The 13,337-nt window shown below is 35.9% G+C and overlaps 1 protein-coding gene across 1 annotated transcript in view; it reads right to left on the bottom strand.

The window, feature by feature from the left end:
- Positions 1-6,514: 6,514 nt before the first annotated feature.
- LOC135210071 (serine protease nudel-like) overlaps positions 6,515-13,337 on the bottom strand; it is a 54,611-nt gene continuing 47,788 nt past the window's right edge. The window contains exons 21-26 of the mRNA XM_064242869.1: positions 12,152-12,320; positions 11,850-12,029; positions 10,665-10,786; positions 10,234-10,349; positions 8,098-8,226; positions 6,515-6,965 (exon numbers count right to left, since the gene is read on the bottom strand). Coding sequence (XP_064098939.1) covers positions 6,647-6,965; positions 8,098-8,226; positions 10,234-10,349; positions 10,665-10,786; positions 11,850-12,029; positions 12,152-12,320 — 1,035 coding nt within the window. The 3' untranslated portion in view covers positions 6,515-6,646. The remainder of the gene's footprint in view (positions 6,966-8,097; positions 8,227-10,233; positions 10,350-10,664; positions 10,787-11,849; positions 12,030-12,151; positions 12,321-13,337) is intronic.

Raw genomic sequence — 13,337 nt, 5'->3', positions numbered from 1 at the left:
CATGGTGAGAATCAAACATCTTATCCATACATTTCAAATGATCAAGAAACACAAGGTTTCATTAGTTTCCCTTCACTAAGGCTTATGGCACCAATCTTTGTGTCATCTTCCTTTGTTACTTTTGCTCCTAAATATTCCAGTTGTAGAAACTTGCGAGCAATGAACCCGCCAACATATGGCATCTTCCCGTTTGTTCTTCAACTTCCTGGTCTTTGAAGTCATCACTTTGATCATCCTTATTAAATACTGGTAAGCAAAATAAAATTGCTGATACACAGGGTTCTTTCTGAAGGGAATTTCCTTCGTCTTCGAATGATAAACGTTGCTCTTTGAACTTACAAGTGTGCTATCTTTTCCTAAAAGGTGGGCTCTGAGACGACGTTTAAATGCAACTGGTGATGGGTGCTGATCGTACACTCCCATTTGACTTTTGCAACCAAAAACGTGCCCCAACCCAGCCTGATTTAGAATATACGTCACGCCAAGTTTTTATTTTGCCAATTTCAACAAGTTAGACAAAGGATAGAGCATTGTACTTTTCTTCACTTTCACTTCTCTAGCGGTTCTATTCATGTCTTGAAAGATTTTGTCTTGCATTTACAGGTTTAGTCACGCAAGCATTTCTCGATGATTTTCTATCTGTTGGCATTCGAGAATAAAACTATCCATCAACAAAGCCGAATGAAATGGCTTGTAATTTTCCAGCCTTTCTTTTCAAATATCCTTAGTTGTCAAAGTGATCAAACGATTTATAAGTACTTTTGGACAGCAGTTGCACAGCAAGTTTAACTTTCATTCATTGCATACCTATAATGACATATGTTTTTCAGAAAGTTTATAAGCTGTCCAAAGATCACTTCATTCCTCTTTGTTAGCTCTCTAATTGGACCATTGTAAGTATATGTACTACATACAGTTGCCTTAAAGTGTTCCTTTACCCCATCCCCTTATGTTTCATGAAAATGGTCTGGTAACACAGCAATGAAGCCTGTTTGTCTTGTAATGACGAATGTGAATGGTCGAGATATTGGATGCCAATGCTCATATTTTCTAATCACTACTGTAGACAATGTGTTAATATTAATGATATAAGAATAATAGTTTACATTACCAGTGAATTAAGTCGTTAAATATATAGAAAAAACATATAACAGAATAATAAAAATAGCAATGGTGAAAGTCATATTCAGTGCTTACTAACCATAATCGTCAACCTTTGTTCCATTCAGGTGTGGCTGCTGCAGGCATTTGCTGGGATCATACTTTTGTCCATGGTAGATCATTATTTAGTGTCAATTTCACACCCTCACCAATATTGCTGCGTCTTAGTGGACGGCGAGACAGCGATATTAGTGAGGGTGTGAAAAAAGTTATTGAAGTCAAACTAACTGTTTCAAATATCTTTCAATATTTAAAATTTCCCTCCACATGTAACCTAACAAAACATCAAGAAGAAATCAATTGTATTTTCATTTTTATGAAAGCAAACTCCACAATGATCATTCACAGAATAGTGAGGTTCATATGAATTCAAGACAGCTATGGTGGTAGTTCGAGAATTCATCAGTTGTTAAAGACCCACTTGACAATGGAATTACCCTGTGAAATGTAATTAAGTGCTTTGTAAGGTATTTCACTTTTAATATTCAATATTTACATGTATACAATTAGCAATTTGACCTTCCAACCAGATGCACCTTAAATGGGTAGATACATAGAAATAAGAGCTGGATTGAATTGCTTTTGCTTTCAGTATTTGTCAGGTTTTGATTTTATTTCTTTACATTTAACTTAAATGGCTAAATTTCTACCCTCATTTGAGCTGGTCCTTGGTCATAATCATTGCTTAAAAGTTACACCCCATGCTTTTTGTAATTATATAATTATGAGTTTTATTTATTAAAATCAGCCAGTTTCATAAATGAATTTATAGCACCTATCTCAAAACTATGTAGTAATACACAATTGTCATTTTCAGTATTTCTTACAACCATAATTTCAAATTAGCCTTTGTTATAGGACTCAACCAATACAGATTGATTGAAACTATAAGTCCTTTTTTTTTTTTGTCAAATTTCCATTCTCGTAAAATTCCTTAAATTGAAAAAAGAAACCCACAAGATTACCGAGTATAAATTATTTACTTGTGAGTATTAATATAGTATTTTACTACAACGTAAGTACTTTCAGGCCTTAATTGTGGCCCATTCTCAAGGAATATGAATAACACCTTACTAGAGAGAAAAATTAAAGTCTACACGAATGTAGATTACTACTTACTGGAGGAAGCCTTGAAGTCTCCAGGAATATAGATCACTACTTACTGAAGCATTGAAGTCTCCAGAGATATGGATAACTACTTACTAGAGGCAGTGTTGAAGTCTCCAGGAACAGAGATAACTACTTCCTGGAGGCAGCATTGAAGTCTCCAGGGATATAGATAACTACTTACTACAGGCAGCATTGAAATCTCCAGGAATATAGATCACTACTTACTGAAGGCAGCATTGAAGACTCCAGGAACACAGGTAACTACTTACTGGAGGCAGCATTGAAATCTCCAGGAACACAACTACTTACTGGAGGCAGCACTGAAGTTTCCAGGAATATGGATAACTACTTACTGGAGGCAGCATTGAAGTCTCCAGGTCACAGAGAACTAATTAGTGGAGGCAGCATTGAAGTCTCCAGGAATGTAGAGAACTACTTAGTGGAAGCAGCATTGGAGTCTCCGGGTCACAGATAACTACTTACTAGAGGCAGCATTGGAGTCTCCAGGTCACAGATAACTACTTAGTGGAGGCAGCATTGGAGTCTCAAGGGATGTAGATAACAGTTAAATACCGGCCAGAGAAATTTCCATTTAGGGTACTCTGGTGAGAAGTGGCTCAAATAAAAAGCAATTATGAGCAACACACTGGATAAATTAGTTCCTTTATGCATCTGGTGGTCTATAATTTTCCCCCAAAGCCTTCCATATAGTAACCTGTCAATGGCTATCATAGTTGCCTTTATGAAATTAATATTAATAGGTCTTGGTACTTGAGGTTTATAATTTCATTACTTTATAAATAGATGGATTGTGTAAATCCAAAGCGTATTTCCATTTAAATAAATCCAAAGCATATTTCCATTCAAATAAAGTTCTGAAATTGACACCTAATAATGATCTACCATGAACAAAAGTGGGATCCCAGCAAGCGCCTGCACAGCCACACCTGAATGGAACAAGGGTTGACGATTATGGTTAATAAGGACTGAATATGATTTTTACCATTGCTATTTTTATTGCTCTGTTACTATACTATTTTTCTATTTGTTTAACATTGACTCAGTTCACTAGTAATGTGAACTATTATTTGTATATCATTACCATATTGTCTACAGTAGTGATTAGAAAAAACATTTACTGGCATCCAATAGCTAGACCATTCACATCCGTCGTTAAAAGACAAACAGGCTTCATTGCTGTGTTACCAGACCATTATCATGAAACAGAAAGGGGAGGGGTAAAGGAACACTTTGAGGCAACTGTACCATCCGGCAATAGGAATCCATGGTCAAGAGAATTTTCTTTTAAAAGCTTCACTAGATATAGAGCATCCGCAAACACGTTTAGTATTTGCTGTTGTCCACTGGATTAATAAAGGACCTTCCTTGCGGTAGCCTAAGGCGAGGTCGAGTTGACGTTATGCTCTCGACCTGGCATTAGCTTATTTTGGGTCAGCACTTACAAGACCACCTATACTCTTTGGACCGTGAGTTGAACAATATTAACAAAATAGTAAATGATAGAACAAAGCTTTTCACAATAAATCTTAGCATAAATGATTAACAATCATTCGTCATTGTGGTGGTACACAGCTAACTTTATGTACAGGGAGGTACCGTTTATATTTTTTAGTAATAATGAATGAATGATTTTAAGTTCCCGTGCGACGTGGTATTGTTGAGTAGAAGAGGAGTCAGTAAAATCTTTACTATAATATGAACGTAAAAGCAGTACCAAATCACAAAATTATATTTCACAGTAAATTTAACAATGATAAAACATGAAAACAAATGCAATACGGTACAGAGAGAGAGAGAGAGAGAGAGAGAGAGAGAGAGAGAGAGAGAGAGAGAGAGAGAGAGAGAGAGAGAGAGAAGAGAGAGAGAGAGAGAGAGAGAGAGAGAGAGAGAGAGAGAGAGAGAGAGAGAGAGAGAGAGAGAGAGAGAGAGAGAGAGAGAGAGAGAGAGAGGCGAGAGAGAGAGAGAGAGAGAGAGAGAGAGAGAGAGAGAGAGAGAGAGAGAGAGATGAGAGAGAGAGAGAGAGAGAGAGAGAGAGAGAGGGCTCTGGTAATCTTGGGCAATACTATAATGAAGTACGTACCAGAATTTATTAAAGCAATTTACTCTTGGACTTTTTCAATTTCCTCAACATACATTGTAGATATCTGAACACTTGTCTTGGCTTAGCTCAAGTGTTATGAAAGAAGCCCTGCCCACTCATCATTTGTGTGTCTCAAACTTGTGAATGAAAGAGTACTACTATATGGCTTGTTGAGTTTTGAATTACACACTGTTAACCATTTCCTATGCAGTATCATTCATATTGGCATTTGTATGTTTTCTTTTATTACCATGATAATGCAGTGGTACTGGGCCAGTTTTGATTACAAGATATTGAGTATGTTAGGCAATGGCTATCCTCTTAGCATGGTACGGTACGGCCCATTGTCTGTTACTAGGACCGATGGCTCAGAAAGTAATGGTAAATGTAGCAATGCCAGCCATCAGAGGAACAATATTGGCCATTCATCTCCCCATGGTAGTTGCCACTATTTTTCTTTTTTGCAGTGAAGCAAGGAAAAGAATTCTTAACATATCCTTCCACCAAATGCTATACTACATGTAATTGTCAATTTGATAAACTAAATTTAAAATCGTTCCATCATGTTCTGGTGCATTTATGTTGAAGGGAACCTTTAAGAGATTATCCCTTAACTTTTTAGAGAAATTCTTAGGCCATTGGTTACCTTCTCTGCATTATATGCAGCAAACGGCCATAATGCAAATGCATTGCGGCATCCACGATGACAATACTGTAACATGTTTGCCATAGCTGATCCAGTTGAATGGACGTATACTAGCAGCTATGGGTGACTTCAGACATTAGCACAACAAAATTAACAGTACCTGAAAAACAGTAAACCACTTCCCTTCTTAATTTTCTGTCAATCCACTCATCTGTATCTACATACGTACTATAATGAACCATGAGGTTATAATCATCTCAAAACAATCAGAAACTAATACATAAAACTAATTTGGATTTGTAAAACATAGAAAGGCATATCATACTACAAGCTTCTATTCATAAGTCTGAGAGAGAGAGAGAGAGAGAGAGAGAGAGAGAGAGAGAGAGAATGAGAGAGGAGAGAGGAGACGAGAGAGAGAGAGAGAGAGAGAGAGAGAGAGAGAGAGAGAGAGAGAGAGAGAGAGAGTGTTGGGCTTCCTTCCTACCTCTTTAGCAAAGCCAAGGACAGGTGTTGGGATATCTACAACAAATGTAGGGGAAACTGGATAAAGTTGTTTACCAGGTAGTAAATACTTTTTGGTAGATATTCATCTCAAAATATCAGGGGCAGTGACTCAAAACTTCACAGTATTTATCTCCCCCTGATATCTGAAAAAAGATCAGAGAACTTTGATTTATAAATTCAAAAAGTTATATTTATTGTGCTCTTAGTATCTTTGTAACTTAAGAAGGACCACTGGTCATACATAGTTTTCACTATATAATTAGTAAGGAGAAAAGGGACAACTTTTCACTAAGCTTTCTTCTCTCCAGACACCTCATGGAGATCGTAGATTCCATTAAATAAGTCATAAGCCCCTTACAACTTTAAAAATGCTTTTGCACTTTTGTTCTGCCGAGAATATTATTCTTATAAATTCTACCGCATTTTCTAGTATCCTTCCTAGAACACTAGCAGCTTTGTTCCACCATGGAACTCAAGTCTGATAGGTTTCCCTGTTGAACTGCATAACTAATTTTTGTTTGTTTGTATGGGGTTTTTACATTGCATGGAACCAGTGGTTATTCAGCGACAGGACCAACTGCTTACCGCGACTTCCAAACCACATCAAGAGAACTTTTATCATCAAAATCACATCTCTCACCCCTCGGTGGAACACCCGAGAATGAAACTCATGGCCAACGAGGTGGCATGCCAACACCATACCGACCACGCCATTGAGGAGCTCTATAAAACTAATTGGTATGGGTCAAGGTAAATCTATGATTAAGCTTGACAATCTACCATTATGATTTCTTTACATACAAATTTTAATTGTTACCACCATATTTATTACTCTCTTCCACTACACAAATTCAATCTTTCCTGTACGTATTATCATATAATTATGTAACTGCTCTAAACGTAAAGGAAGTTTACTTACTAAGCATATTTTTACCAGATATTAATTACTGCCAAATAAGTTACACATACAAGTTAAATGAAAGTTCTAATATACAAAATAAATTTAATTTATGCATAAAACATCAGCAAATAAAATAAAATCCTACTAATAAAATTAAACATTACAAATTTTTTATTTTATTTTGACATTTGTACCATTTAGTTGACATTAACTTTAAACATCAACTATTACCTGCAACCTCTCTCACTGAGCACACAATATAAACAATTGCTTGATTTACACCAAAACTAGAAGTTTTACTTAATGTATCACTTGCAAGTAGTGTACTGAAGTAGGTTTCATTATAGCTCACTGAACGAGAAGGCTTGACCATCCTGGCTGTGTTGAACATTCTCTCATAAGTTGTAGCTGCTCTGGCATAGCCAAGTTCGAGGCAAACTAAATGGGACAAATACTTATCCCACCTCTGATACAGAAAAGTATACCATCTTCCTTTAAGGCGAATGGTTAAGTATCCCTCAGGAAATCGAAGGGGTTGTCTGCAGCAAGAGGAGAATATTAAAATAGCCATTCCAAAAATCTAAATCTGCTCCAATTCTAGTGTTAGATATGACCATTGTTAATAATAGTATTGGAATTTAAGTTTACCAAAATATCTTTTTGCCTATCAATTACCAAAAAAAAATAAGCTAATGAGAAAACCCTTATCTCTTCTAATGAAAAGAATGCAAGCAATTACTTATTACACCTAAGCCCTCGCCTCTCTCTCTAACGAAAAGATAAAATTTAAATTTGCAATATAAAAGGACAGTATGATAATACAAAATAAATTAAAGTAGAAGATATTTAACATGCGGCAAGAAAATCTCATTTCCCTTGTATTATGTAATCCAAAACTAGAATTTCATTACATTAGTATTATAAAGATGATACACTATTTTAAGCAGTACATCTATCTACAGCATATATCCACCCTGTGAATCTATCCAAGCAATTATCATTGCTTTTGTCATAAAGGAGAAGTGAACTAAATGTAATTATTGTATGTTAAACCAGGCTTCCCCTCCTCTTTTTATTCTACCCATTTCAACTGGGAAGAGTGAAGAGTGATTACTCTCAAGTTCAGCCTAGTAGTGGCAAAGCTAACACCATCAATGTACCATTAAAATGACCAGTGTGCACCTACAGACTTTTGAACTTGACTGTGCCTTCTGATAAATTTCAGTCACCCTGATCTTAGATTTGTTCACCAGACCACAAAGTCACAATTTTCATTTCTCGACAGTTATGAGCCAGGATTTTTTTTCTTATAAGCGGTGAATACTGAAGCAACTAAAATCTTAAAGATTCCCAAGTTATGTAACAAACTAAAAAGGTAATAAAGTTTATGACAAAGTTTGTGAAACTAAAAAGGATAAAATACAGTTTATGACAAATATAAATAGCTCGGAACTAGAGGGACACAAGGCACATTAGAGCAGTGTATCTTCCAATGCTGAAGGGTCAGAATATGGCATAGATGAAAAATTCTTAAGCTTCTCTATGGGCAATGTGGTTAATAGCAGCAGGTTTTCTATTCCAATCTAACAAATAAGAACTAACAATATCCTAATTTCCTATAATTCTTAAGCTGTAACTGCTACATCAATTTCAAAAAATCAGAAAACTTACTTGAAGACATCCTCTCTGACAATGACATTAGGTGCCAATGCAATGCAGCTTTTTTCGTCCTCCCCTTCATCACAGTCTCTCACTCCATCACACAGCTGAGACTTTTGTAAACATTTCTGGTGTTCAGACCTTTCAAACAATACAGAAAACTTCAATATAACAAATCTAGTATAGCAGGTTAATGCACAGAATTTAAACAAAATGCATATAACTGACAATAGAAAAAATTCTTAACCAACTGACAAAAGAAAAAATTCTTAGCCTGGGTATCTTTAATAACTTACATTATCAAATGCTTCTGAATGTACTATATCCTGCCTAAAAGTGTTACCCTAACCTGAACCTAACCAGGTTAAACACCAAATGCGTAAGTAGCTAAGAAGCACCTAGCATTCTTTCAATATCCTGCAGATCCCCAGCAGCTAAACCTCTGTCTTCCCACAGAATTGGGGATCATGTCAGCTTTCATAATACAACTTAGCACCAATTTCATTCATAAATGTAATGAGTATATACCAAATACTATTTTGATATATAGTACAGATTTTTAGCATTACGCCAAGCACTAGGGCAACTAAGGCCATTCAGCACTGAAACGGAAATTGACGGTAAATGGTTTGAAAGGTGTTGTAGGAGGAAAACCTCACAGTTGCACTCCTAAACAATTGTTAGGAGAGGGTAAACAGTAAGATAGAAGAAAGTATATGAATGGAGGCACAGTAAAAGGAATGAAAGCAGTTAAAGGCCTGCTACAAATAACCTTAAGTAATGCCTACATTGCACCAAATGAGGTGCACTGACGGCACTACCCCCCTATAAGGGTATTTATGTATATAACATAGTACTCCTGTAACATGCTATCTTGCTTACCGTGCAACTGTGAAATTTTCCACCCATACAAATTTACTGTATCATGTATCTCAAGTATCATGCGAGGTCCTTTTTTTGAGAGACCAAAAAACAACAGACTAACCTAATGTCCTCCATTGCATTATCCCATTGTCTAGTTACTATTTAAAAGTTAAAAAAGTAAGAGATGATAGTCTTTATTAATAGCACTATAATCATTGCGTAAATGCGTACAGCCTTAAACAACTCGACGAGAAACGGACATTTGCTATGAACCGAATTGGATACCAGTAGCAGTTTTGCTTGCATTTCAACCATTGTACGATAGTAAATGATTACTATACGTTACATTTATTCGCTATTGAGAAGAGGTCAGCAAGGAAATACTACACTGCTAAATTTAAGCTGCATGCTGTAGCTGAAGCTAAGAGAACAATGTTTAAGCTGCAAATGACTAAATTATTGTGCACTGGAAACATAGATTTACTCCTTAAACTTTGATAAGCCATCAAACTTGAATATAAATAGTAAAACTGTTGAGAATGACTACTGGGTATCATGAACCACTTTGTTGTTGTTTTAACATGTATGGCAGACAGAATGAAACTTTTCCATGGTTATCTTTAAATGGAAATTGATGCCTAAACAAAAACCTAAACAATGCAAATGGTGCATGACCATTATGTTTGTATTCTACAAACCATATTTGCACCTGCTAATTTTATATCCTCATGTATGATGCGACCCCTTAAAATTAACTTATAAAATTAATCTTCAAAACTCGCATGATATGCAAGTATGGCATATATAATACTGTTCTAAGGTTGGCCTTAAGTTTCTCACTACCTGTTCCTTTATTACTACTAGTTTCTTATAAAACCCTTAATTTAAATTAAAATGCTATAAAACCATTCATTCATGGAGATGCCTCAACATTTTACTTTTAGCCAAAGGTCCATAAGTACACAATGACAAACATAAAACACTGTGTACATCCGAGAAATGTAAAATTGAAAATAAACAGGATTAGTCATAAACGAAAGCTCATGGACCTCCAACAAAATCATACTAGTTATTCATGCATGAAGTTCAGGCAAAATGCTCTTAATTTCGGCACATCTTTTCCTTACAAGCCAATTACACTGTTTGAACATTTTCCAATTAATTAAAGTAAATAAACTCCAGTAGCAAGATTTAGTTTGAAGATATGGAAGATTAAATTAATCTTGTTACAGTTATATTTAGTCCCCCAACACCCCCAATTTTCTTAAAAAGAAATTCACTCACAAGTAACATCTAAATCCGTATGGTGGGGTTTCGCATCCACACACATCTTCATCACTTTCATCTGCGCAGTCCAGAACTCCATCACAAACTCTCCCTGGATCTTTTGCCAACAACCTCTTAAATAAAATTAAAACAATGAAAACATAATTGACTGCCATATTTAATCCAGTTTACAATGATTCAAAACTAATCTGATAATGCTCAAGCAATGTTTACAAATTACAATTAACCACTTTCACTACACTAATATGTAACATAACAAGGCTTTCACAACTATTTTAGTTCTAATTTACTACTCTGATGTCATAACGCAAAACTTGGGTTAAATTTTTGTAAGAATTTTCACAGATCCTACTATTTTACATACACAAACCATAATCTAATGAAGGAAAACTCATTCCCTACATGTAAAAAATATTAATAGTACCTACCACTCCACAAGTGCACAAGTTTTCTTCATCTGCACCATTTGGACAATGCGACACTCCATCACACACTTTGTTTATGGGGATGCAAGACCCATCACCACACTGGATCCAGTTATTTGGACATGCTGAAAATTTTAGCAGATGTTAGCTTGATATAAAATATTTCTCATACAACATACTAGTTAATGGTCTATACACTCTTCTAGTTGGCTCTTAAAACTTTAGCTTATGCATATAAAAATACTTTGTTTCATGTGACTTGTGCTTCATCATGCATGTGTAAGTACACATTAATGCAAGATTTCATCAGTGAATTCACAAAAGTATTAAAATAATGAAACTTTTAAAGCAATTTGCATTTTTCCTAACATACAAACCTTCGTCTTTACATACATAGGATTAACTTTCAGCAGAAGCTGGAGCCAACCTTTCTAATTTAAAAAAGGTGGTTACTGGTAATTGTCAACAGCCTGAGAAGAGTCTATATAAGACTCAAGAGGTCTGGAAAAACTAATCCTTATTACTATCATTATTATTGGTAGTTGTCAGTGTTATTAAAATTGCCTTAAGGGAATTATTACACAGTTTTTCTTTGATTGAAAGGGGAAAGTTTACTTTACCGTGTGGTATGTTATCTCTACATTCTGGTTCAAGGTCAGAAGTACTGTTCATTCCATTGCCAGATAATCTAGGCCAACTTTACAAGTCTTAGGCATATGTACAATCCATTGGAGAGAGAGAGAAAAGAAAAATTAATTTATGTTTGTTTCAAATAATAATTTTCTTCTAAAGGCAAGACTAAAAATTCCTTTGAATTCTTGACAGTTCTGGACTTTTCAACTTACCAGAAATCCCTTAAATAAAAGACTGTTTGGTATAAGGGATCCAGCACATTTCAACCAAACTCACACCGACTACCTTATTTGTATTAAGACACATGTTAGTATAAAAAGTAATGAGAATATGCAGAAAGATGTGGGTTATGCATTACCTAAAGCCTAAATTAGATTATACCAAACCTTTACTTAACCATGTAATTTACATAGCCAACAGTATGTACTGGACTTCATACTTTCAGTAGTAGTGTGTACATCAGCACAAATTCATGATTAGCACAAACAAATGATTAATGTTTCTCAGCTACCATAGCACCCATGACCTAAAAATTCATATATGTCAAATACTCACTGCAACTGCCAAATTCCTCATCAAATTCACACTTCTTTATAAGATCTGGACATGTTGGTGGTTCATCTTTCATATCAGGACAAGACAATGTTCCATCACAGACGTCAGACTGGGTTAAACAAACTCCCGTTGAACATAAGTCGCCACTACACCTTGCCACAGACTGAAGAGTAAATTTTTCTGGTGGAAAAATTAAGATTTGGATACTAGAATAAATACCCTTTCAGAAATAAACTGAACTATTAATCAAATAATGGCAATTAACCTATCATGTTTAATCTTTCATTTGTATTTTAACTTACCAAATATCCCCACAATTGTCTTGAGAAGGGATTTTGTCAACAAAGTATGTCGTTCAGGAAGAGAGCAATCTTCTCCTGGTGGATTGTATGCCCAAATTCCTAAGGCAAACCACGTAGGATTATTACGCTCTGTGGGGTTCTGACAAGCAATCACTCCTGACCATGAACGCTGAAAAAGTTTACAGTAACTGCATCGTCTCAAATCCAACTGAAGATCACATCAATAGGTCAATTCCTGCACTACACACACAGGCAAAAGTATTACATCTAGAGGTAGTAATTTATAACTGCATAGTTTTATGAAGCTCTCCTCCAATTAACATTGCTGATAGGTATGCTACAAAAATTAAAAAAACTTAAGCACGGTTAAGTTCAAGAACTAAGCTTATTACTGTACATGGAAAAACAAAAACCCTACTCAAAACTGTACTTAAGGAGTGCAAAGGGACCTTACCTTATATAAGCAGCAGGGTCCAGAAAATCATCAAGAAACGTAACTATGATTATTCTGACCAAATGAAAAATAACAATTTGTCGGAAATTGTATTTTTCCTAACTATACAAACCTGAGGTCCTTTAACAATAGGAAGGTACTTAGCGGCAGCTGAACCGGTTGTAAGCTTCGAACAAGGGAGTTCGGTAGTTAACTACTTGTCCGGCAGTTAGCGGTAAGCTCGACTGCGAGGAGAGGAGTCACTTTGCTTTAAGCCCAGGAAACGCAGAGTGAGGGGTGGCATGAGGTGGGACTATATGTAAAGGACCTCAGGTTTGTATAGTTAGGAAAAATACAATTTCCGACAAATTGTTATTTGTTCAGATACTTAATACAAACCCTTGGTCCTTTAACAGTAGGAAGACTTGCTTATTGGTGGGTGGAATCTGAGTCTTATGAACAGACTGGTGTTCGTTCTACCTTTGATTCCCTCCCTGGTTGTAAGAGCAGAGGGAGGGATCCTAGCCTCTGCCCAGCTGATCAGGGTGTGCACCGCAGGATCAGTGGTCAGACTTCTGGACCATATTTAAGAGAGGAAGGCAAGTGTACCTCTTATAAATAGCAAAAAGCAAGAACTAGTTCCTACTTCAAGAGCCACAGTAAAGTTATGGGTTTGTCTCTTGTTGGCTTCCACTCCCCCCCTTGTTGGGAGTGGTGGATAAACACTCCTATCCCTACTGAAAGGGATAGAAT

This window comes from Macrobrachium nipponense, chromosome 39 (assembly GCF_015104395.2).
Source record: "Macrobrachium nipponense isolate FS-2020 chromosome 39, ASM1510439v2, whole genome shotgun sequence".
NCBI classification, from domain to species: Eukaryota; Metazoa; Arthropoda; class Malacostraca; order Decapoda; family Palaemonidae; genus Macrobrachium; species Macrobrachium nipponense.
Note: the sequence above shows the minus strand (reverse complement) of the source record. Positions and strands in the feature narration are given on the sequence as shown.